The 25795-nt window shown below is 42.6% G+C and overlaps 1 protein-coding gene across 1 annotated transcript in view; it reads left to right on the forward strand.

Moving 5' to 3' along the window:
• Window positions 1–4290: 4290 nt before the first annotated feature.
• The window catches only part of LOC106919100 (cadherin-8), a 135331-nt gene continuing 113826 nt past the window's right edge, over window positions 4291–25795 (forward strand). The window contains exon 1 of the mRNA XM_014989274.2: window positions 4291–4548. Within this exon, the coding sequence (XP_014844760.2) occupies window positions 4291–4548 (258 nt within the window). The remainder of the gene's footprint in view (window positions 4549–25795) is intronic.

Here is a 25795-nt window from a genome sequence, read left to right on the forward strand (position 1 = left end):
ATAAAGATTAGCATCACATTTTGCAAAGAACATGGATATATTATTTTTCTGTTGATGGAAATAGATGTAAAAAAATTAGATTCAAGAGAAATGGGTCTTAAAACATGCTTTTAATGTCATTCTTTGCGGAAAATCCATGTTATATCTAACAGTTGTTGATTCTTCATAAGTTTTACCCAAAGTAATTTAGAGACTTTAACAGATTCTTAATCAGAAAAGAAGCACCAGTGAAACTCTGGAGGAGCTGCAAAGACCCAGCTGCTCAGGTGGGAGAATCTGTCGGCCGGACGGCTACTGGTTTAGCCCAAAAAGATCAACATTTTCAACACTGTTGCTGTTAAACATGGTGGCGGCAGCATCATGCAAAGGGGATGGTAGTTTTCTGAAAGCAGGGTAAGGGAAGCTGGTTGGAGATAAATTTCAAATGATACTGAAAGAAAAACTTGTTAGAGGCAGCAAAACAGTTGACAATGAATGGTTTCTAACCCACCTCACAAAGCTGGAACTATTTTATAAAGAAGAATTGGTAGTGTCATACTCTATATTAGGGCTGAAATGATTAATCGGGTTAATCGCGATATTAATCTAATATAGAAATACAAGTAAACTAATTTAGTGATTGAATAATTGTTGAAATGGAGTATGCAGACACTAAAATAAACTGAAAGAACAAAATTGTCAGAGAAGTGATATGTTAATATTGGAAGTATTTTTTAGCTCCAGATGCATCATTTGCCACAAATGGACAAGCATTCACCAATGGAATACTGCCATTGCATTCTAGGCTATAAAATGTTTTTTTTTTATCTTAAAAAAATTCTAATTATTTGTTTATTTACATTTTTTAATGTATTTTTCACGTTGCACAAAATATGCTTAAGTGGGAGATATGAAAAAGCTGCAGAATGTGTCCATTCTGCCACATTAACCCAATTAATCGATTAATCATCAGAATAATCGATTACTAAAATAATCATTAGATGCAGCCCTGCTCCGGATGCAAAGACCAAAGCTACTGTAAGGCAAAACACTTGCAGTGGCAGCTGCAGTGAAATGTGGTTCTACAAAGTATTGACTTAGAATACAAATACACACGACACTTTTCAGATTACAATATGAAAACCCTGTTTCACTTGTCTTCCACATAACAATTATGATCCACCTTGGTATATATATATATATATATATATATATATGTTTTTTTTTATTGAAGTTTGGGGGTTTTAATGTCACAAACTGAAAAAAATTAAAGCACCTCAATGTAATATTTCCCCCTCTCTCACCCCCACGGTGAGACTCCGCTGCTGCCGAGTAGCCACACAAACACTAGAGGGCTCCCTCTATGGGCAGCTAAATGATCCCCCTCTGCTGTCATTCACACATGCACACTCTACCGCACTCACACACTCTTAATTCATCCCCGCAATGATGAGCCATGACCTTTTCACTAACGGTCTTAATAAGAGCCTCATCCCCTCCCACACCCCCACTACTTCTCTTTTGCTAGCCAATAATTCGTTTCTTTCTGTTTTATTTAATGTATGTGAAGAGTTTTTCCCTGTTTAAATGCAGAAAAACGGTGCAAACATCATGTTAAACCCGGAAGGACAGAGGAGTCCTTCTCTTTCCCTCTCAGCCTCCACCGCGTGTCCATCTGGTCGCTCGTGAACCCGATCAGATGACTGGAAATGAGCAGCCGCGCGCAGCTTTCTGCTTGTCAGAAAACTCACGCGCCGTAAAAAAAAAAAAAAAAAGAAGAAAGAGTAACAGTGAGGATAGAAACACATATATATTTTTTAAAATATCTACAGCTGACGCTTTGAACGTGAGACGCTAACCTTCCTTTATAATAATTATTAATATTATTATTATTACTCTGTGTCCGTGGCCGGTGCTGAAGCGCCGTGCGTTCGTTCATTTGCGCGCCTGTTGACCCGACTCCTCATCAACCCAATGAGCGCAGCGGAGGGAGGTTTCTCCCCCTCTCTGCTCCTCTCCTCTCCTCCTCTCCTCCTCCAGCGTGCAGCTCTCTCCTCCATCTCCTCCTCACTTCCCCAGTCGGCCAGCCAGCCTGTCGGAGCTCCTCTAACTGCGCGCAACCAACACCGTGTCGCTCCGCATTGACAAACTGCAGGACGGATTTTCTTTATTTATTTTTCTCTTTTTTATTTTTTGTTGTCGGTCAGTCGCTTGTTTTGCACATTTTGTTTTTTTTTTGTTTTTGTTTTTGTTTTTTGTTTTTTACCTCGGAGGGAAAACCCTAATGGAGTTTTTGGCGTTTTTTGGAAGGCAAAACGCTAAAATAATGCAGCAGCGGGAAATGATCCGAGTCTCACGAGTAAGTACAACCGAGCCACCATTGCATTAAAAAGCGAAGCCCGTCAGGTAGGCGACTGACACCTTAATACACGGTGACGCTGAAGAAGACTTCTCTTCTCCTATCTGAGCTCGTTTGAGAGATTCCGTCCCCAAACCCAGCAGGTCTGCAGAAAGGTCTGCAACTTAGCTTATCTTTTTTTCCCTCCCCTCAACTCCTTCCTGCGCCTGTCATGCATGCCGGCTGCATGTGGATGATTCCCCCGCAAATCGGACCGCTTGTGCGCTCCAGTCGCACAGCTGATGCGCAAAGACGGACTCAAACTTCAGAAAGAGTGAGAGAGAGCGCTGGTACATGGTACAGATTCAAGCCGGCGCCTCGTACTTTATGGATTTGATTTAGAAACGGCAGCAATAACGAAAAAAAATAAAAATAAAAAATCAAGCTTGTGCGTTTTCCCACCTTGGACAGCTCCTCTGGCTGCTGCCCGGCGTTCCGTTGGCGCCCGAGCCGCCTGGACTCGGCTGCCGTCCGCCGGGGAGCTGTCCCTCTGTCCCTCTGTCTCGTGGTGCTGAAATGCATGCTCAGGTTCAAACTGAAGTGGATGCAAGACGTAGAAAAACGCAGTGCAGATTGCATTTAAATAATTGTTGTAAAATCTTGACTTAGGATAATTTATATATATATATATATATATATATATATATATATATATATATATATATATATATATATATATATATATATATATATATATATATATATATATTTCTTTTGTAATATGTAATTTTTGGTCTCCAGGTCATAATATACACTTCAGTACTGTTGCTTTGGGCTTCAAATAACTGTCCTTGGAAATGCAGTAGCCTTACATTATAGGGGCTGTAAAAGTTCCTGGGAACTGGAAACAGTCTGCTGGGCTCAGTGATATCATCTGCATTAGTTTTTGGTCTTTATCCCTGTCTAATGAAATCACACCCAGCTGGTAAAAGTTAAACCTTTAAGAGAAGAACTCCAGCTTTGCTTTATCAGATTGTCTCATAAGAAAATTTGCTTCAAAAATATTCAAAAACATCGACTTTGTGTTCATGCTTATCATGAAAGAACACTTCTTTTGTGATATTCTATATCTGCTTCAGTAGGTAAAAATTCCTCTCTCTCATCTGGTTTCCTTTGATATCAGAGGGCTGCAGTCCTGTTGACATCGCTCCTCTGCCTCACCTTGGAACTTAAAGAGCAGGGGAGGAGGAGGAGGGAGCATCTGAGGAATCTGCCTGCAGTGTGTGAATGTGCTCAACCTGTCACAACATCAATCACACGGAAACACAAGAGTCCTCAAAATCTGACCGGGATAATCCCCCCAGAACGACAGATTACAAACGTAGCAATCTGATATTGTGAGGGGGGCAGGGGGCAGAGAGTCTCGGAGTACGGTTGTTCTTGTTCTAGGCAGGATAAGGTGAAAAATTAGATGAGGATGTTGGGTCAGGGCCGTGTTGCTGTTCCTTACAGCTCCCCCCTCTCAAACACCTTTCCACTCCCTTTAGCTATAACTGTCACACATAACTTGTTCAAATGTTTTGTTGACTTCCTCCTTCCTCGCGACCCTCCACGAGTCCGAAGAGACTAACAAACTCTGATTGCTCCCTTTCAGGTCTTCCCCTTGGAGTAACAGCCAATGGACGCCACGCAGAGAGCCTCACCCCCCCTCGCCAACTGCTATGGAGGCACGCCAAGCCACGCCGGTGACCTTTATCGCACCATGAATGCAAGCTCTGCCGCTCTAAGAGGACACAAGTAACCTTTTCTTGTTATCTAAGAAGGAGCTGTTGATCTGAAGAGAGAGGAGGGGGGAGGCGGGGCAAGAGGTGGAGAGAGGAGGAGGAGGAGGAGAAGAAGAAGAAGAAGAAGAAGAGTCCAGTAAAACAAACAGTCAAATAAGCAAAAAAAAAAAAAAAACAGGCAGCGACAGGATGCCAAAGAGGTCCGAGGAGATGCTGGTGGATCTGTGGATGTCCTTGCTGCTGGTGTGGATTACTTGCGTCCCCTCCGTTTCCACGACCCCCGTTGGGGGCCAATCCAGAACAGCACAAACCGGAGGGTCGGCGGCGGCGGCGAGCGGTCTTGGCGAAGGACAAAGATTACTGAGCCGCGCCAAGAGAGGATGGGTTTGGAATCAAATGTTTGTGCTGGAGGAATTCTCTGGACGGGATCCAATCCTGGTTGGCAGGGTGAGTGTTTGTGATTGTCAGCGTTATATTAAGCTTGCTTATCGTGTGCAAACATTAATTCGGCCCGTCTGAATGGGTCCGTCTTCCTCCTTGTTTCGCTCTCTTCCTAGTGGGCAGTGGGAGGGCTCAGGGTGAGGGAGGGGGAGACGGAGATTTGAGGACGGAGGCCGAGAGAGGACAGGGGAGGGCAGGGGTCTATATGGACACAATATAATCTACATTCAGGCAATAGTTTCACTTTTTTTTTTTTTTTTTTTTTTTTTTTTTAACTTATGCCTTTGTATGCCCTTGAAGCAGATTTCTAGTTCTTCCCACAGTTTCTGCAGGAAGAACCTTCTCTCTTCCCACTTTGCCACATGAAGGCATGTGTTACAGATTATGCATGGCACAGGAAGCACGTAGGGTAGGTTCCATTTTCCATCCCGCAGCTCGGGGCCACCTGCTCCCCCCGGCCCTGCGTCGAGGTGGAAGGCTGCTGGCCGGCCCAGCCAAAGCAGCTTGTTCACAGCTCTTTGCTGACTTTCACCTGGGGAGAGCCAGCCTGGCATCCTCACTTCCCTCCCACCCGACAGTATCATCCAGCCACTCTGGCATGAGCAGGGACACAGGCCACCGGGCGCAATATTTGATCTCACTTGGTAATAGCCTTTTGCAAACAGTTTACCAGAATCTCAAATTGGACAGCAAGCTTGTATCCCCAATGTTGCTTATGACTCACTGGCCAAGTAACTACTTTAAGCATCGTCCTGTGTTCCAAACCTTGTCATATGGCCTCATCAATTAAAGATTGGCCACCACATGGGGTTTGCACCTGTGTTTTCGGAATATCGTGCAAACGCGACACAAAAATGCTGTTAAGTGATGCATTAATTTTTCAGTCGAGTCATTTAGGCAAGCCTCCGCAGGAGTCGACAATGGCTGCTCATTAGGATGCAGGAGGAAACAAACACTCACAGGGGCCACGGGGTCCGCACGTGAGCTTGGAACGCGAGGTTTCCGCCGCAGCTGTGGGATCCTGAGCGTCAAAAGCTCAGGATATCACCTGACAAACTATTATATAATCATGTTTTTTTTTTCTGTATTTTTTTTCTATACATAAAGAACGAAAAAAAGAGAGAGAGACAAGAATTTGTGATTAACTGAGTTGAAAATGTTCAACAGGGAATAGCAGATACAAAAACACTACGGTCCATATGGTGAAGGATGCTCTCTGTCAAGGCCTCTGCTAATGCAACGGAAACTTGACTGTAGGGCAGGTTAGTCACAGGTACCTTCTTGATGAAGGACAGTGCGAGGATCGGGTGCAGAACGGAGGGGTGCTGGGGGAGGGTGAGCGAGAGCTAGCCCTTTTGCAAAGCGCTGATGATGGGTTGCGTTCACTGCAAGGTTAAGTGCTCATGAGTGTGGCTGGCAGAGCCGAGATAAGTTAGACCAAGATGGCACCGCATCGGTTCAGGACTATAAATCTCCCTCTCCCTTTTCTGTACCTCTGTCTCCTTTTCTTTCCACTTTTTTTCCTCCCCGTGTTTCTCACGCTTAATTAAAGGATGAATCAAATGGGTGGGAGGTGGGATTCAAATGGGTCGTATAGCTCTTTGGGTGTTTAGCTAGATTTCCTCCGCAGCGTCTGCCGCAGACGATTATCAAGGAAGTCGAGGCAGAGGTTGGACTCCTTCCATCCCGGAGTTTGTTTATAGCCACCGAACTCCAAGCCTTAATTCGACTCCTTCTCCCTAATCCGCGCCCGTGACCCGACTCCTCTCACCTACTCTGACGAAGTGAACCAGAGAAAGAGAAGGTGTTTGTGAGGAAGAGATCATCCTATTGATTTTCTTTTTTTTTTTTTTTTTATAATCAGGGTTCCATCTGCTGTGTTTTCTCTCACCACAGAGAATTAGCATAAAGACAGGAGAGCTGTAGATAGGGGGGGACTGGTGGGGACGAGGTATGGAAGACGGACAACTACAAACCACAAGAGTACCCCTCTCTCACGGCAGCACCACCACCGCTGCCCCCAAGCCTTCGTTTTTCCCTTTTCACTTTTCTTCTTCAGCGCACTGTTTCCTGACATTGTGATTCAGTGAGTGATGTGCTCGTCAGCCCCCGTCAGTCCCGTTGGCGTCGGTCGAGGCAGACATGCAGTACCTGTTAAAGTGAAGCCGGGGAGACAGCTGTGAAAGCTTGTTGCTTGGCTGTAGCTTAAAATGAACACAGAGTTGGAGGGGATTTTAAGGATTACTCATCATGAGCCAAAGGTGCTTCAGAAATATCCCATCATTAAGAACAGAAATAGGCAAATGTGGGAAAGCAGACAGACTCAGTCTTCCAGAAGCAAGAAGGAAGCATGCATGCAACTGGAGCAGACAGAGAGCCCATAAGCAGCAGCTGCACAGGCTCAAGAATTTGGAGAGCCGGAATTTTTGCTCCATCGATGTCGTCTCAGTAAAAAAAAAAAGATAAAAGGTCAGCAGCATACAGTCTGCTTTAATGCATTAATGGTGATCTGTATCACAAATACTGAAAAATCTGATTTCTTTCTCTCCATTGAAGGCGTCAAAACTCCCACTGTTTTCAGTGTGTAAGCACATCAACCTACAGCCTGTCCTCTGATGTATTTCATTTGGATAATCGGATAGAGGTTAGCGTCACACTTTGATGCATATATGGGAATATTTCTGTCATTTGATCTTTTTCTGAACATGCAGGACGTATTTTATCTTTTTAATGTGTTGTAGTTCTGGAATCAGTCAGAAAAGGAGCTGGTAGGCCAGAACTTGAAGCCGCTTGGATATTGATACCTGCTGGTAAAACTCTCATCCTTCCTCTCCAAACGCCGATCCACTCTAACTTCCAAACACACTGCAGACCCATTCAATTAATTGGAATATTATTGAAAAGTCAGTTTATTTTAGAAACTTTATCACAAGTGAAACACATTACATATATTAATTGCACACAAATGGATGTTTTCTACCATTAATTTATGCTAATTGTGATGATTTTCTGCTGACAGTTAATGAATAGATGACATTTAAAAATCAGAATATTACATCAGACCAATAAAAAGAAACATTTTTTTAGATAAATGTAGACTTAATGGAAATTATGTTTAATACTTGTTTAAAGGTTGTCAAGTTTTAAAAGGTACTTTTAATGTGACAACTTTATTGAATATGACTGTATAAGTGGAAAGAAATAAGTTTAGGGTTATTAAACTTATTTCTGGTTGTCAAACACATCTGTCTTATTTTGTCCCAATTCTTCTTCCCTTAAACTTTAAAATATGAAGAAAGTATCAAACTGCTGGTGTCATACTAAGGCTCCAACACTCAGTCTGCGGTTCAGAAATGATTTGCTATCACGCTGTTAACACCCAAACCTAATTGTAACCTTGGTGCTTAACCCTAACTTTTAACACATTAAACACAAACTACTTTGAAAAATGGTTTAATCTGAAATTGTTTAATATCCTATGTGGAGAACTTTGCATACCAAACTGGAAAGAGTGAATATGAATGAAGTTTTGGACTGTAAGGCCTCAGACTGGTGCTTTTTAAAGTTTGCAGCAGCATCTTATCTACCTGCTGGCTCTGACTCGGTATCACACGACTCCCAATGAGAATCTCTCAAACTGCTCAGATTCTGATTTTTGTCCAACAAAACAGGAAACAATTTTATCTCCAAGAAACCCCTGGGTCCAGACTCTGCGTCTGATCCGAACCGCCGGCCTCTTCCTCCTGCCGTTCTGCCTCTCCAGTCAAAAGCTGCTTCAATTATTAAAACATACAACGACACAACTCAATTACACCAGGCCATTAAAGGCAAAACACTGTGTTGGAACAAAAGACAAACAGCGTGCAAATTGCTGCGTTTGCACCAAAGAGATATCCAGATGTGTTCCTCCTTTGTAGTGCCTGGCAGATTGATGGTAGTCTGCACTGAGATTTTTTTTCATTTTTTTTTCTAGACATGACTTCTCTAAACTCCTTTACTTCAGATCATTTAACACGGATCCTGTTTGGTTTGCTAATGATGGATTCCAGGACTGAAATGGAGTGTAGATGCACTAATCTGACTGATCCTTCATCCTATTGTCCAACGCTTTCATCCGCTGCAGCATTGTCTGTGTGTGTGTGTGTGTGTGTGTGTGTGTGTGTGTGTGTGTGTGTGTGTGTGTGTGTGTGGGTGTGCGCGCGCGCGCGCGTGTGTGTGCACATGTGCGTGCACGTGCACGTGTGCGTGTGTGTGTGTGTTTTTCCACAAAGAGAATCGGTAATCAACCATTAATATTCATCAGTTCAGACTGAAGTGTGAGATTGCAGGGAGTGACAGTGATGCAGACCAAAAAAAATAGTAAAAAGCTTTGATTACTGATTCAGCAAAGAAAATGGATACGTCTGTAAGAAGGGGGGGGAAATGGCTTTGTCTTTCCTCATATGTGTTCTGAGGAAAAAAACATGGGATTTATCGTTTTTAACAAGCTGCTTGAGAGCATTCTCAACAAGACAGAGGGGGGATAGCATCAGGCTGGAGCGGATCTGGAAGTCTGCTGGGTGCTTTTTTGCTGGAATTAAAGGTGATATTTTGTAGACTGCGCTCCCTTAAAAAAAAAAAAAAAGAAAAAAAAAACGAACTCGAGGCATTTCTGGGACTGACTTCTTTGAAATGTTTCAGTTTAGTTTTTTCAATTTACGTGGTGCATTCAGGTGAAACCAATAAAAAGATCTGGGGGAGATTTAATTGGTTCAGTGTGTTGTAAAAGCAGCTGCTCCTTGCGCGTGTTTATGTATTTATTGGATTCTGTATCTCATAAAGTAAAATTTTCACAGCTCATATGAGTCGAGGTTTTAATTGCTTTTCGTTTTGTGTTTACCACCTGGCTTCGGACTGTTAATGCGCCAGCTTTGTCCAGGTTAGTGTATAAAACTCATTTCAGACGTTATTGTTTGATGCTCTCTACTTTTCTCGGTCTAGTTAGCGGTACTGATGTAAACCGAGGGTTAAAAACCAAAACTTCACTTGGTGTCATCTGTGCTGTTGAAAGTATTTTAATGACTGGTGTTTTCTCTGGCTTGTTAAAACATAATGCACCCCAACGTCAACTTGTTGCCAGTCAACTTGTCTGTTTTCTGACAGTCATTGCTTGGAGGTCTAAGGAGCACAAACTTTAATGCTGGTTGAAAACTGTGCTGTAATATCTTCATTACTCTACAACTGTTAGCTAATGTCACATTGGTACACCCCCAAAACAGAACAGGTCAGTTTTTGCTCAATTGATGATCGGCAGGTAAAATACTGAAAAATTTGTCTGTACAAAACCAGGGCTGGGATTTTAAAAATTTCAACGCAATTAATTGCAGTTTTCTCTTTTGCATACAAAAGTCCAGAACCGGAACCTTTGTATTGTGTTTGTGGTACGCCTGTAAATCTAACACACATCCGCAAATAGGAGAGATGGATGACAAAGCCTCTTCTCTTGGTTCGTTTTTGGTTTTTAAAATTGATCTGATTGGACTCTGGAAAAGACTGTTGTTGTCCTAAAAGGATTTGTCATATCGGCAAAGCTATTCAATGCTACACATGTTGCAGCATCAATGCTAATGTCAGCGTCAACAGTCCAAGTAATAATCAATTATTTGTATTATTTTAGCAGCAGAAGGAATAATTGCTTCTCTCTTTAAAGCTAAAGTAATTCAATCAGGTTATGTTGTTTTTTAAATGCCACAACAGATACCAATCACATTCCGACCTGATACACTTCGGACTGCCGGGGCTACATGTGGGATACTCTGTAAATCCCAACTCAATCTCTCTCTCTTCCTCCTCCTCTTGCCTCCTCCTCCTCTTGCCAGCTCAGACTTGGTGATTGTGGAGAGAGCGACTCTTGAGCCAGAGTAAGCTCGCCCCCGGGGCTGATGGGGTGTGGTACTGTGACACTGTTGAAATTTCTTCAAGTGTTCAGCAGAGGTGGGAACTTTAAAGGTGAGACAGGGGTCCTGAACGGAGCCTGGAAACAAAGTCCCCGTTGATGCTTGGCAGATCAGAGCCCAGCCGCCGCCGCTGCCGGCGCCGCCGACTCAGGCCTGCGACGAACGCCGATCCCCCTCCCACCTTTATCTACATCCACTTCGCCTCGCAGCTGAGCTGCCTGTCTGGCTCTGCCTTTGATTGATGGATGAGGAGTGGGAGTTAATGAGAATATTAGCCGAAATATTGCCGGTGATTGATAGCCATTATGACACGTAAATTACAAGCATTGGCTCGGATATAATACGTTCTGAAACGCAGCCCGGAATTAGATGCAGGTTCCAAAAAGCTGCGGAGAGAGGGTTGAATCGGAAAGCTGTTATTAAATCCTGGAAAGGGAAAAGCCCATCAGTGTTTTTGTTGGACTTGGTTCCATTTGCTTTCTCACACCCACATCAGCTCCTGGAAAATAAGAAATAAAGAAATAAATAAAACACCACACAGCTCTATAATCTCCCTTCGAGCTGTGCCACACAGATCCGTATTGAGCTGCTAGTCTTAGATCGGCATCCTCACCTCATGTGTAATTTAAAAAAAAAAGAAGAAGAAAAAAAAAAGAAACGCATGCTAACAGCTTTCAGTCTGCTGCCTCTCTCTGCCTTCCCCTTTCGACTGGCTCGGTGGGCTCGCCTCTTTCCCCGAAGGCCCTACCTGGATAGTATATCACCAACGCCAGCGGGGCCATTACATCAATGGACCGTGGTCACAGTCTCCCCCCCTCTCTTTCCCGTTTCTTTCCAATCTCTCTCCCTCCCGGTCCGTAATAGAACACCGGGCGCGGGGACGGCTGTGATGGAGCCGTGGGATCGCATTAGCGCTGCCCTTGAAGAGCTTGACAGGTCGTCCGTGCCTTTGTGTCGTCGTCGGGCTTCCCATCAACGACAAGCCCGGTATGTCTGTGTGCGTCCAAGTCCAGACAGACTCAAATGAGATGAGCAGACACAGGCCTGGATGGAGTATATTTAGACAAGAAGGGCTGTGTGTGTGCGTGTGTGTGTGGAGCAGTAAATACAATGCGCCTGCCAGGCTTTATAGCAGCCGTATCTTTGCAAACATTTGCCGAGGTGTCAGTGTGGTCATATTTATGAGAGATTTCTCTCCAAACCGCATTATGTGTGCATTTGAGCAAGTTGAAATCTCTGGCGCTTCGAATTTACAGGTGACCTTATCCTCACAGGCATTATTACGTTCCCCCATCCATACACTGATATCACCCGCATCCTAAATGTTATTGTGAAGTGTTTTTATTTTAACCAGCCAGTCTCTGATGATTTAGCGGCGCTGCTGAAGCGGCTCACACTTTTTCTTTTTTTTTTTTTTAATACCCTTTGGCATATCTGTCACTCTTAGAACACGGTGCATGATGGGAGTTATTCACGCCTCCTGTTTTATCACGTTACAGCCATACAAGTCAATGTGTTTCATCAGGGTTTTATGTGATTGCCCAACACAAAGTAGTGATTAATTGTGAAGTAGAAGAAAGATCTACGTGGTTTTTGTATATTTTTCACAAATATAAATGGGAGAAATTTGGAATGAACTCATTATGCATCGGGGTGAGCTCGTAGTTTTCTGGCCGAACTCTAATCTTTATTCTTGATTCTAATTTTGGCCAATAACAATATTTTTCCATAAAAAGTTGCTAAATATAGATACAAAGTCATTGAATTAGCTACAGCTGGGTGATTATTTTTAACTTTGAACTTGCAGATGTGACCCAGTGGGTGGCCGTGTCAGTCAGCCCTCTCTCACACCACAGCATAAGGACACTGTGGCTGATTTTAAACTTTTACAGAGACGGATAAGATCGGTTAAAAATCGGCCGATCACCCAAAATGAAAAAAATCTGAGTTAATTCATTGATACAGTGCTAATTATATACAAGCTGCAACTGTTCCTGCGTGGCTGTACAGACTGCATCCATTCTTGTTTGCTAAATAGCTCAAGCTCAGTCAGAGTTTCATCACTGATTCTTATTTGGATGTAGGTTTGGACTTTGACTGCGTCACACCAACCCTTTGAATGCTTTGATCTACAGCGCTCAGTTGTAGCTCTGGCTGTTTAGTTGTAGTTGTAGTTTTGTTGACCTCCTTGGAGGCGAGTCTCCACCCGAGACTCTTTGCGAATGCAGCAGGGGACTGCTGAGTGGCATTTGAGGTCCCAACTGCAGTTCAAGAATGCTACAAATGTGGTCCCCAGCTCAGGTGATTAAAGTGGATAGAGAGTTTTTCTTTCTTTCTTTCTTTCTTTCTTTCTTTCTTTCTTTCTTTCTTTCTTTCTTTCTTTCTTTCTTTCTTTCTTTCTTTCTTTCTTTCTTTCTTTCTTTCTTTCTTTCTTTCTTTCTTTCTTTCTTTCTTTCTTTCTTTCTTTCTTTCTTTCTTTCTTTCTTTCTTTCTTTTTAATTAACAGAAATCCTAGCAGCAAATCTGAAAAAGCAAATGAATAAAAAAAACAACAATGTACCATCTTCTTTCCACTACCCAATACTTTTGTTGTGACAACACCCTGTGCCAGTGTTGTGTTCAAGACCACCTAACCCGAGACCAAGACAAGACCAAGACCAGAGTGTATCGAGACCGAGACAAGACCAAGACTTTTAGGGTCCGAGACCAAGTCAAGACCAAGACCGATGAAAGTCGAGACCGAGTCAAGACCAAGACCAGCGGTCCACGCTACATGATACAATAAAATGTAAAATATGATCGAAATTGCTTCTCAAAATAATCTGAAAGATCCATATTCCCATAAAAAACACCTAGATATTAAATACTTAATACATTTTACCAATATTAAATATTCCATTTCTGTGCTAAAATGTGTGATGGTCTCGTGCCATCCCTAAAAACATAACACCCTGGGCATTTGCCCATATTGCTCATGTAAGAAACCACCACTGTCTGCACCATTAAACATAGCAATTGAGGCAATGCCCTGACGGTAAATAACGCTCAACTACCAACACTGACCAAGGAGCAACAAGCAAGAAGTAACCAAACAGAAGGCGCTCACCGTGACTGTTTTCACTCTCTGTCCCAGTACATGAAGCCAGGTAGTCTGACACCATGGCAGACATTACAGTTGCCACTTTGAACAAAAACAATCAAAGAGTGCATGCCCTTTCTTTCTTGTGTTTTAGTTATTTGTTAATTTAAATATTAACGTACATAATTAAATAAAATAATGATGCAGTGCACACAGAGCATTACAAGAACAAAGAACAGGTGTTCTGTCAGGTCAGATCGTCATACGCTTAGCACAAACTCACAGTGTTCTGTCAGATCAGCATACGTTGTCAGATAGTCGTACGTTTAGCTCAGACATGCATACGCTGTCATTACCATATGATTTTATTTAATCAGCAACATAGAATCATGACGTAGATCATTATTAACAGTTATTAACAGTTGTATGGCATCCAACTGCAGCCAGACCTGCTTTAAATACACTTTGAAACCATGACAACGCATGTATATCTATCTAGTTATCATATTATGTCATATTATGAACAATTTAATGACTTATTTTTGTCATAACTTGTTGCGTGTGCTGAACTGACAACTCCACTGACGGTCGAACTTCTTAAGGCGCATGTGTTGGCATGGTACTCACTGCATGTATGCTAGCAACATAGAATCATGACGTAGATCGTCATACACTTTGATATTAACAGTTGTATGGCGTCCTGACTTAGCGGTTAAGTGAGTTTTACACGGGCGTGTGTTGTAGCTGACTCCAGCTGCAGCCAGACCTGCTTTAAATACACTTTGAAACCATGACAACACATGTATATCTATATAGTTATCATTGAAAACAATTTAATGACTTATTTTCGTCATAACTTGTTGCATGTGGTGAACTGACAACTCCTCTGACGGTCGGACTTCTTAATGCGCATGCGCAGGCATGGTACTCACTGCATGTATGCTATTCTGACAGCGTATGGCTATCTGATAGAACAACGGCTCTCAGTGAGTGACACTCCAGTCCTATCTATAAGTAAAGAGCCGTGGAGAAGAATCGACTGTTTCTGAATGTCACATCACTATATTGCAGACTTTTGGACATAGCGTTGTCCCATATATGCGACAAGACAGTCAACATCTCCGCACAATAACTCAGACAGTGAGTGACTTTTTTTCATTACAATGCTTATGTGTCTCTGCAGCTAGCTTTGCTAACATCACGTTAACGGAGCTTACCTTCTTTGAGCTACTTTTCTAAGTGACGAAAATAGTTAGACGTTGTCCCCATCGTCTCTGAAAGCGAAGCGCTGCTGAGTTAGCTCTGGCCATCGGATTTCTTACTATTTATGCAGCGCTATTATATTACTGACGATTAGACAAACATTTTCTGCCGCTGAGAGAAAACCACTGCGCATGTCCTGGAGCGCCGCGTGCGAGTGAAAGGTGGGGAGGGGGAGGAGGGAGGAGGGAGTAGCGCCGCGCGCGCGAGTGAAAGGTGGGGAGGGGAGCAGGAGGGAGGAGTAACAGAAACAGGTAGTTGCTTGGATTTTAATCGGTGCGTTTTGCATCTGCTGAAAACAAAGATGTTAACAAATAAACTGGACAGTATGCTGCACGTTTAGTGATATTTTCACAGTTGCGGTCTTGACTGGTCTTGAAATAAAATGCCGAGTCCTCAGCGCCCGAGACCGAGACAAGACCGAGACCAAATGCGGTGGAGTCCGAGACGAGACCGAGACCATCAGAAAACGGTCTTAAGACCGGACTCGAGACCAAGACCGATCTCGAGTACCACAACACTGCCCTGTGCTTTTGTTTTGACGTGACAAAGTGTGGAAAAGTTGAAGCGCTGTGAATACTTTCGCATCTTGCTGTAAAATTCACTCCAGCCTTTTCTGTTGCATGCTGCAGTTTTTCCCCTCCCCTTGTTCGTTTTCATACGGGAGTCGAAATCAGGTTTCCGCTCAGCGTATCATGAGAAGGCACGCTCCGTCCGCGCTCTCCTGTGTACATGCATCAGCTGCAATAATAATTTAACAGGAAAGCACATCAATTCACACGGCTTCAGAGTCCCTGGGCAAAATAACAAGCTTGCCGCTATCAGTCACATCTGTGGCTCGGCATGATTAAATCCGTGTTGTATGGTGAAGGGGGCCTGACGCGAGGCCACTCTCCCCGAGCTTCTACATCACTGCTAATTCCTAGCAAATGCCCCCCTTCCCCCAAGACCCCCTCCCTCGCTATGATTAGCACGCTCCCCTGTCAGTGTTTGTCGGTCAGTGGAGTCTGGCTGTTTTGGGGCTAAAATAAAATGTAAAAACAGGAGAGAATTCCCAACCTCTCATTAAGTCTAAATCTCCATCCCTGCCCTCACTTAACTGGCTCCCCTCCCCTCGCCTCTCATCTCCTCCCGTCCGCCTCGCTCTGCGCCGCTCACCGGGGCTTGGCCTGCGCTGGCTGTGTGGAGGTGGAGCGCTTATTGGGCTAAATCATCTGGCTCTCTGCCTTGAACTTTGCTCTAACTAATTTATAGGAATTAAAGTGGTTCACCTCAAAGACCTGCCTGCCACGTTGTCTTGTCTGAGTTGGTCTCCTAAAGCAGGATGCTGCTAAATTTAAATGATGTATAATTTATATAATTAGGAGATGAATTTGTAACCTGTCTGTTTTGCCCTGTGTTGATAATTTAATAATTGTTAAATAACATGCTGGGTTACTGATGTCAAGGTATGACAAGATTTTATTGCCTTATTGACTAGATTTGTTTACTGTTTACTGTGAGAAGTGATATTTTTGTTTTGCCAACAGATGTGTGTGTGTGTATGTATATATATATATATATATATATATATATATATATAGAGAGAGAGAGAGAAATTATTTTTGATATAAATGTAGGCATTTAGTAAGGATTTTAGCTAAATCGGAGTTGTGCATAACCTGTGGCAAAAGGCCTCCAATATGATCATTGCCATGTGTGGAATATGCATCAGCAGTTTTTTTTTTTGATATTCACGAACACCATGAATAATGGAGCCCCACCTGGTTCAGTATGCACAGATTGTTTTGTGAAATGAAATTTTATAGAGGTGGCCAGACCATGCCAGTAAAGATGTTGGGGTGGTAAAGATAAAAATAAATAAGTAAAACTTTAGCAGATCCTCTATGCATGTGTTAGCCATGCATAGAGGCTATGCATGCTCAACTTTGGATAGTTTGGGACAACTAGTAATCTATATCTAATCTATAAGTAGTAATCTACTACTATAAATTGTAATCTATAAGTGTCTTCTATGTGAATTAAATGACTGAAGGTTTTCAAGCAAATAAGCAGCCTAGATTAGCTTATTATGCTCTGGGTATTACTTATAAGCAGAAAGGCAAAATAACAAATTTGTTTTTTAACAAAATACGTGCAAAGCTTAAATTACTTAGAACTGTTATTAAGCTTAAACTCAAAGTCAAAAGATTATTCAAGAATTTTAACAGTTGTAGGAATTAAATATGCATTTCTGCTTTAAATAAAATTAAATTCATTACATAATTGTCTTTTCTTTTTTTTTTCTCTTAACTCAAGTAGGCATGGGCATTTATCGTATCATCTATCGTGATACATTTTTTTTAATAAGAATTTTGATTTACTGTTCCCACAATAAATTCCAGGTAATAATGTTTAAAAACTCCTAAGTTTGTCTTTATTGTCAGGATTACTAGTTTTACTATTTTCTCCACTGTTTGTTCAATGAAAGCATCAATAAATACCAATATTTTTGAAAATACAGCTAGTGGTGTAATAAAAACGTGCATTACACATGGGATTGTTTTTCAATAGTATTTGTGTTTGTGGGACTATAATTGCGGTGACACAGTCATATAGTTACCTAAAAAGATGTAATAAACAGTTCTTATCATAACTTTTATTGCTATCACATAGTACATCAAAATATTGTGATAAAACTTTAAGTTCATATCACCCACCCCTAAACTCAAGGTCATTATACCATGAGAGTCTCATACAGACCCATACTTATAGTTGATGTCGGAGACAAATCATAGGATTGCCAGAAAAAAAAGTCTGAATAAAGAAAATGAGAGGAGAATGATTCCGGTCGGTATTCTGATTGCATCTGAATATGCACCGTGTTTTCTCATCGATTCAGTGGTTGAGAATTAGTCACTGTAAATGAGGTTCTGATTACCCAAATCTGATTATTCAAATCAAAAAGCTTATGATTATCTGAAACCTACTAATTGGCCCCTGCCTCTGACGTGGCTGCAGAAGCGGCTCCGGATTCCTGCAGGATTCGTGTGCTCTCGTGGGCTCCGTGTTTGGCTCCGCTCCCTGGGAAGCTCCTCTCCTATTGACGGATCCAAACGTACGCGAAATGCTGCGGGCGGCTGCAGGCGGCTTATCCCCGCGCCTCTGCTCCGAAACGCGTCCCATTAGCCAAACCGGGACTGCCGGAGTAATCTCTTTAAGAATGGATGTTGCTATTGTGTGCGCGCTCGCGGATGTGCATTGGGCTCCAGCGGTTTGCTTGGAGCGCACGTGGGTTGGAGGAGGAGAGACAATGAGGAGGCAGTTCTGGAAACGGATGGTGTGGTGTGAAAGGGGGGAGGTGGACAGCCTATTTCAGGCCCTTAAAGGACGGCAGTCCTCTTTTCTTTTCCTCTCATCAGTTGTTCCCTGAGCTCCTCCTCTCTACTCTCCATGAACGCCTCACACAGTAAAAGCAACATCAGTAAACAAAAGGATGTGACATTTATTTGGAGATCTGTGTCTTCACCTGTAACAGGCATTAAAGATGATTGCCATCACTCCTGAGCAGAATACTCAGGGTTGCTCACCTCAATCACAAAAAAACGATGGAGAATCAATGGCCCTGTTCTCTGCAAGCTCTTCTCACTCTGTGCAGCCGTTCCCGACTCTGGTATCTGGGTGCCAACAGACTGTGGCTTTGACCTTTCCCGCAAATGAATCATTTCAGTTTAATGATCCTTTCTGCAGAAAGAACAAAAAGATAGCTGGAATAATAGGGGATAGAGAGGAGATGGGGTGCAAAAGGCCAGAACACGAACCGCCACCTTCCCCATACTTAATCCTGGAGGCTGGAGAGGACACCTGTATCCCTCTAATAATAGCATTCCCATGTGTTTGTGTGTCTAAGGGTGCATTCACACCAACACCGTTTAGTTCACTTTAATTGAACTCTAGTTTGTTTGTTGAGAAAGTCCTGTTAGTTTGGGGAAGTGTGAATGCATAATCAAACTGTGATGACCAAAAAAGGGAACTCTGGTTCCACTACAGACCTCGGTCTCGGTTCGGTTGAAGTGACCTCTGATGCAGTTTGAATGTATATGTAGATGCCATTGAAGACCGCTCCAAAAACAGGAAGAGGACCAAAGGGCATGACATTCTGTGTAAATATAACCAAGGCAAATGTTCTAGTCGAGTGCTGGTGGGAGAAAAACGTGAAAAACCCTACAGTCTGACATCACTCCGTTTTTGTTTATGTTTTGTGAAGAGGGAAATTGCGCTCAGTGTCGTCTTCAGAGGTTTTCACAGATTTTTCAAAGGGTTTGATTGTATGATACAGTGGTAAAGCAAATATTGCAATTTTGGTCCCCAATCAAACGGAGTCTACCAGTGTGTTTAGTCTGGTTTAATCAAACTTTATTTTGTTTGCTTAGAAAGTCTGCTTCGTTTTGCCAGATGTGAATGTTCAATATTGAACCCTAATGCAGTTCAAGTGAATGCCAAAGGGACCAGAGACCGCTCCAAAAGCAGGAAGCAAACTATAGTTCAGGGCATTCTGGGTAAATACAACCAAAACAAACGCAAGAGTCTAGCGCTAACATGAGAAAAGGCTCGTGGTGTTTTGACAAAGACAAAAGAGAAATTTAGCAACTGCTGAAATCTGACGCCACTCGATTTCTGTTTAAACTTTGTGAAGAAGTGTCTTCTTCAGACGTTTTCATGTCGTTTCCTTCAGTAGTTCTTGGTGCAGCGCCACCAGGTGAGAACAGGAACAGGTTTTTCAATTAATTTTGATTATGTGACACATTGCAGAGGGAAAGTGAATTACAGCATCTGAAAATGAAACAAACGTAGCAATTTTGGTCCCCAGTCGAACCGAGTCTGTCGGGTATGAAAGCACCCTGAGAGTTCTCTGATACATCCAGCTCATTCCTTATGAATCAGCTGTCTTAAAGAAAAACACACCCCTAAATTTACAAAAGCAGGTGGTGGTGATGAAAACACATTCTTCCCTGTGTGTGCGTGTATGAGAGCGAAAATGACACATTGGAATTCTTTTTTTCCCCTCCTCCGATGTTTGATTAAGTCTTCCTTTTTATCCTAGCAAGATCAGAAAAAAAGGGCTGGTGGTGGAAAGTAGGATGGGGTGCTGGTGGTTGGGGAGGGGGGAGCAGCATGAAAAATTCAAACCGTTATAATATAAAATCCAGATGAATCATGAATGCTTTATGGGAATCAGGGCCGAGCGCACTGGATGTTGAAATTGTGCTCAAAGAGGCCTGTCGTGTGCGCGTCCTCTGCCAGCGCCACATGCGACACCGAGGGACGGGGACGTCGGCCCTCTCCGCTGTGAAAACGAGCCGCGGAGGGCAGTGAATGGAGGATGCCAGGAACATGTTAAAAGCTTTTAGGGGCCAGAGGCCTTTTGTCGGCGAAGTCCGCCTAATTGCTTTCATCCCTCGCCGCAAGGGCTTGTTGTTGTGCACGGCGAGTGGACATGAACGGATGGGTCCATCTGATGAAATATTAACAAATCTTTGCTTACAACCAACGCTCTCCTATTGTTGGAACATAGCATTCCAAGGAAAACTTCAGCTGTCATGAATAATAGAGCATCCAATTAGTGGAACATCCTCGCACGTGGTTTTGATGAAAGAGCGCGGTGAACTGAGGTTAGATGCAGCTTTACTAAGGGAGATCACTTATGACTTTATGACGCAGGCGTCAAACCTGCTGGAGTGCTTTTATTAAGGAATAAAAACACTGATATGATTCTCGACAGAACCCCGGGCCGAACGATTGAGTCACTTAGGGAAGATAAACCGTGATGAAACTGCTTTACAACAGTTTGTCGAAGCAGAGGCTGAGCTCCTATTGCAGCAGTTGACTGAAACGTGGGAGCTCAACCTGCCTCCAGACCAGGTGTCCATGGCGACCTACTAACTGGTGAATTGTTCTGCTTTGGTACAAACCTTGTGCACAGAGGCGGTTGGTTTATGTACAATTTATTGGATGGTATGAGATGTTGACAGCCTGATAAAATAGTTATATAGATGTTGCCACAGTGTCACACTTTTGCTGTATGATTTAAAGCAAGAATGTCAAAACGTACAAGACGATCCGCGTTCACCATGACGACTGCTGCCAATATAACATCAATACCACTGTAATATTTTTATAGCCCCAACATTACTATCCCCAGTCTTTATATATACTTTCTTTGGTACACTGTTAACAACCAGTGGGAGTTTTTTTTATTTTTTTTATTTTGTAGAAATATGGCAATTTGTAAATGGAAAAAAAAGTTATCTTCCTCAGATGATAATGTCTCCTGAATTAGTAATTATAGCTCATATAGCAGGTAGCATGTGTTTCTGAGGATATTTAATGGAAGGAAATCTTCAGCAGAACCAGATGGAGGAAGGGTGGCCATCTGCCTTGACCAGTTGGGGGTAGGAGAATGAGCTGAAGATACAGACATGAGCCCAGGGTCAGGGATACCTGCTAAAAACACAAAGCTTTGCAAAAATAATAACAAAAGTTGTGGTTGGAGGATAAATGTGGGAAGAGGCCTGATGCATCATGTGAGATCCAAGAGCATCCACAGCATGTAGCAGAACAGCTAAAGGCACTGCTCACTCCTCACCACAGGTATTTAAAGAGTAAAACACCTGAAATCTAGAGGTAGGAATGCTGTCTTTATGACTTTAATTTGTCTAAAAGTTAAAAGTTATTCAACTGACAAGAGACTTCCACTCACTGTTGATATAGTACAGAGCTACACGTCCTTTGAGATGTGATAGAGTTGTGAAATGTTCCTCTCAAAGCTCTCGATTTAGTCCAGACCCTACCATGCATTGATAAGAAATGGTCCATAACAAAGAGACCATCTCCATAGGCTTGGTGGACTCAGCCTTCTGAGTTAATTCAGCTGCTGAAGGACTCTGCATGGCCAAGCCAAAGGACCAAAATCTGTTCTGATTGTCACAGCTACATGACAAAAATCATGTTGTTTTTGTTATGGTCTGGCTTTTAAACCATAGCAAATGAAAGAGAAGCAACGCATAGGATAATTTAAAAGGGAATTTATTTCACAAAAATCATAACTGATTGGGGAAGAAAGGGAGAAAGGGGAGAGAGTGGCAAGGAGACAGAAAGAATGAGCTGCTTTAGTCAGAGAAAGTGGTGCATCTTAAGGTGGATCTGACATTATCTGGAGACACTGGCCAGCTGCCTCCACTCCCAATCAGTACCAATTAAGGAGTCCAAAACATGGATGTTAGAGACCCAAAGGAAAAGGCCTTGGGCCGTAACATTTTGTACTCAGCCCCCCTGGTGAACCGTTTGCCCCATCTCCATGCAAAGCTATTGAATGATTGGTCAGCATTTCATGGGTGTGTTTGTTTACTGTCTGAGGCAGTAAACAAACAAGGACGTATTCTTAAAACTCCCCCTCAGAACATCTTACCGACAACTAACGTATGTTTCCCTGAAACCACGTGTCAACAGTTTGACTTCAATCCGACCATCGAGTCACCTGATGAGAACTCGAAGTTCAGCTACTGCGCCTTCGCTTCAAAAACACTCAGCTGAGGAATTTCAGGCATCTGATAAGGATTACTCCTCAGTGACTCAAAAGCTTCTGGAAGAAGTGTATGTTTATTCTGATTGGGGACATTTTTAGGACGAAAGATAACTGAGATTCCCTTCTTAACATGTCACCCCAACAAAAAACAATCTTGTACAAACACAAAAAGCTGGATGGATGGGCATCCATTCTGGATTTTTTCAGATGTAGTGAAAGGAAAGAGGCTTTAAATGATGGAAACTGAATTAACAATGTGCAGCGGAAGCTTTAATGACTTCCTTGCCTTCTCTGTAAAGCAGTTGATCAGGCCTTGGTGGTCATTACTGTCATTCTACAACAATCCCAAGGTTTAATTCACACTTTGGTTTGAAAGGCATTTATTAAAGTGAAAACACAAAGGTTGAACTCGGCTGAATTTCCTGAAAGTGGAAGCCTCCCTCGCTAGCAATGAAAAAAATTTAAAAAAATCCCTTAAACAATGACAGCCCTCTTAATATTTCATGTGTGTGCCACACAAAAGGAAGGCAGGTTTGTCAATAGAAGCGTTTTAGTCCAGTAACCTCAGCTCGGGGTGTACCCGTTGACTGAGTCTTTTCAGAGAGAAACAATTAAAGTGCTCAAATGTCAAGCAGCAGGTGGGAATGAGAACTACTCAGAATTTCAGCCCACCAGCTGGTTTACAGGCTGTGTGGTCACTGAAATTTACAGCTAGAATACATTACACCTCACCCACACAATTTGTAACAATCAAATTACATAATTCTGTCAATCTAAGCCAACGATATGATCACCCCGGAGAACACGGTCAGGGTCTGCGACTTTATGTCTTTGGATTCAAAAGAAAAGTAAAAGCTTAATGTGTAAGTATTCTACAGAGGCTCGCAGTACTTCTGGAGTCCACCCAGAGTTTACAAGCCAGGAGATTTGCACCTTCACAGGCTGCCGATTTCTCACAGTTGAACACACATCCCAACACACACAGACATGCACAGCGAACTCACACTTATAGACAATTGGGAAATCCCACTTTACACAACCTATGTAAGTGGGTGGAAGCTGAAGCGAAAGTCTAAACCGCGGCACGATGAATCTTTTGTTCGTTAATATCTAATATTTCAGCGGCGTGTTACGCCAGCAGTCCCGGTACCTCCACACTCTGCTCTCCAACCATGCATGCACATTGCCTGTGGCGACGCCTGTATCTCTGTGATAAAACAGCTTCTATGTGTTTGTGGCTTTAGGGGCGCAGTCATACATCTCACTTGGTGCCTCATTGGTGTGTGTGAACACTAAACTGAATTAAAAATTCACAAACACAAATTTGTCAACCATATTATCCTTTGGGAAAGAATATTTTTCAAGTACCAAAGCAGGAAACCCAAGAAGTGTAAAGACACTTTAGAACCTCAAATACACACAAGGAATGGTGTCTTAGAGGGAAATCCCCCCCCATCTCTGTAAGTCTCGAGAGATGAGCCTCCTCACTTCTAAGAGAAGGAACTCAGCCAAATGGCACAGTGCCCTTTTATGTTACTTTCTGTGCTTTATCTGCGTCACAAAAATCCAACCGAGCGTGGAGAAGAGAGGGAGCAGCTGTGGTGAGGAAGCAAGATTGCGAAGGCCACATGGATTTTTGAACGGTTTGCTGTTGAGGCGGTTTGGGCAACTCGGGCCAACCCATTGTAGGTCCATCTGGACGGAATCGGTCACACAGGTCCGCGTCTCCCTCCGTCTCATTCGGCTCTCCGTGTTTACAGACGCCGGCGCCAGCTCCAATCACCACTTTGCCAAGCTGTGCCCATGTTTATCGCCGTTTCCCCTGGTGCGCGGTCGCATAAACACGGATGTGCATGCAAACACAAACCCACACAGTCTATGTCTTTCTTTGAGTGGCCAGATAAGAAAACATGACATTATCTCTCTTTTTTTTTTTTTCGTAATGTTAGTGAAACCGTGCACGCCCGCTGACGCGCCTGCAGCTCATCTTCGGTGTGTGTGTATACATTCAAAATGCTAATGCTGTATCTGTCTCCATGACCTTTTCTTCTTTGGTGATGCCCGGTGTTTTTATAAATACTGTGCTGATATCCTAGGATGTGTAATTACTGCACCGCGGCAACACTGCCTCTTTATTAGTTTTCTGACAATGGCCCTCCCCGTCACCACCGAGGCTTGTGAGTGTGTGTGTGTGTGTGTGAGAGAGAGAGAGAAAGAGAGGCTTTTGTGTACCACTGTTTACACAGCTGCACATGATCAGCACTTGTGTTTCTGTTCACACACATCCGATAATGAAACTTTTAGCATGATGATGTTTTGATTTTACTTGCCAGTTAAGGCCATCAATGTCTTTAAAACCAGAAGCTTTGATTGATGGGTTAATTTTGTAGTTCCTCATCAGACCAAGCTTCTGTTGTTGCCTTTTTTCACAATTACATGTGTCTGCTTTTTGTGATCTCTGGATGAGTTATTGTCCTCTTGTCCTAAATTTGATGGGCTGGTGACTTCTGGGAAGGTTCACCACTATATTTCTCCATTAGTAGATACTTGCTCTCAGTGTAGCCTTCCAGAACTTTAGACATGGCTTGACTTTGAGTCTCATCTAGCCTGGCTGTTGTGTTCTTACCCAATTCGAATCTCATCTCACTTCAGTCGTCTGGAATTTCTCCGATAGAATTTCTCCCGGGCCGATCAGTCCATGTTTTTCCAGTAAGCTTCATAGTGTAGTGATTGAGCTAGCAAATTTAGGGGTGGACAATATGGATTTAAAGTTTTGTCACAATATTTTGCAGTTCTAATGTGATAACGATAAAGACAATAAGAACTATTTATTCCTTATTTTTGGGTGCAACTGTGACTGTATGTCTTGCTCATGAAAAACATTCCCAGTCTTAATTCACTTATAGTGAATTCACTTTTATGACTAGTAGTACACTAGTCATAAAAGTGGTGTGATTTGTATCACTAGACTGCACACAGTAACAACACTTAATTATATTTTGACCTTTTTATATGTATATATATATATATATATATATATATATATATATATATATATATATATATATATATGTACTGACACTCTTGTTTAAGAAACAATGGAGAAATAAGTAAAACTAAGAATCCCAACAATATGGACAGGTTTAAACATCATTCATTTGAATTTATTGTGAGAACAATAAATCAAATTTCTTATAAGAAATTTATAACAACAAATGATAAACAATACGACAAACACCCACCTCTAGGCACATTACATACATCAGAGCCAAATGTTAGCAACTGGGTAAAATCAGATCCAATCTTTCTAAACTTCGACACAGTCCAGGTTTCTCTAGCAAAGGGACCAGACTCTGTGTGAAGCAAAGCGAATAACAAGGTTCTGGTTTTTACCAGGCTACTTCTCACCTCTTG

Source organism: Poecilia mexicana, unplaced genomic scaffold, assembly GCF_051168715.1.
Source record: "Poecilia mexicana isolate PSO_F unplaced genomic scaffold, ASM5116871v1 scaffold_3, whole genome shotgun sequence".
Taxonomy (NCBI): Eukaryota; Metazoa; Chordata; class Actinopteri; order Cyprinodontiformes; family Poeciliidae; genus Poecilia; species Poecilia mexicana.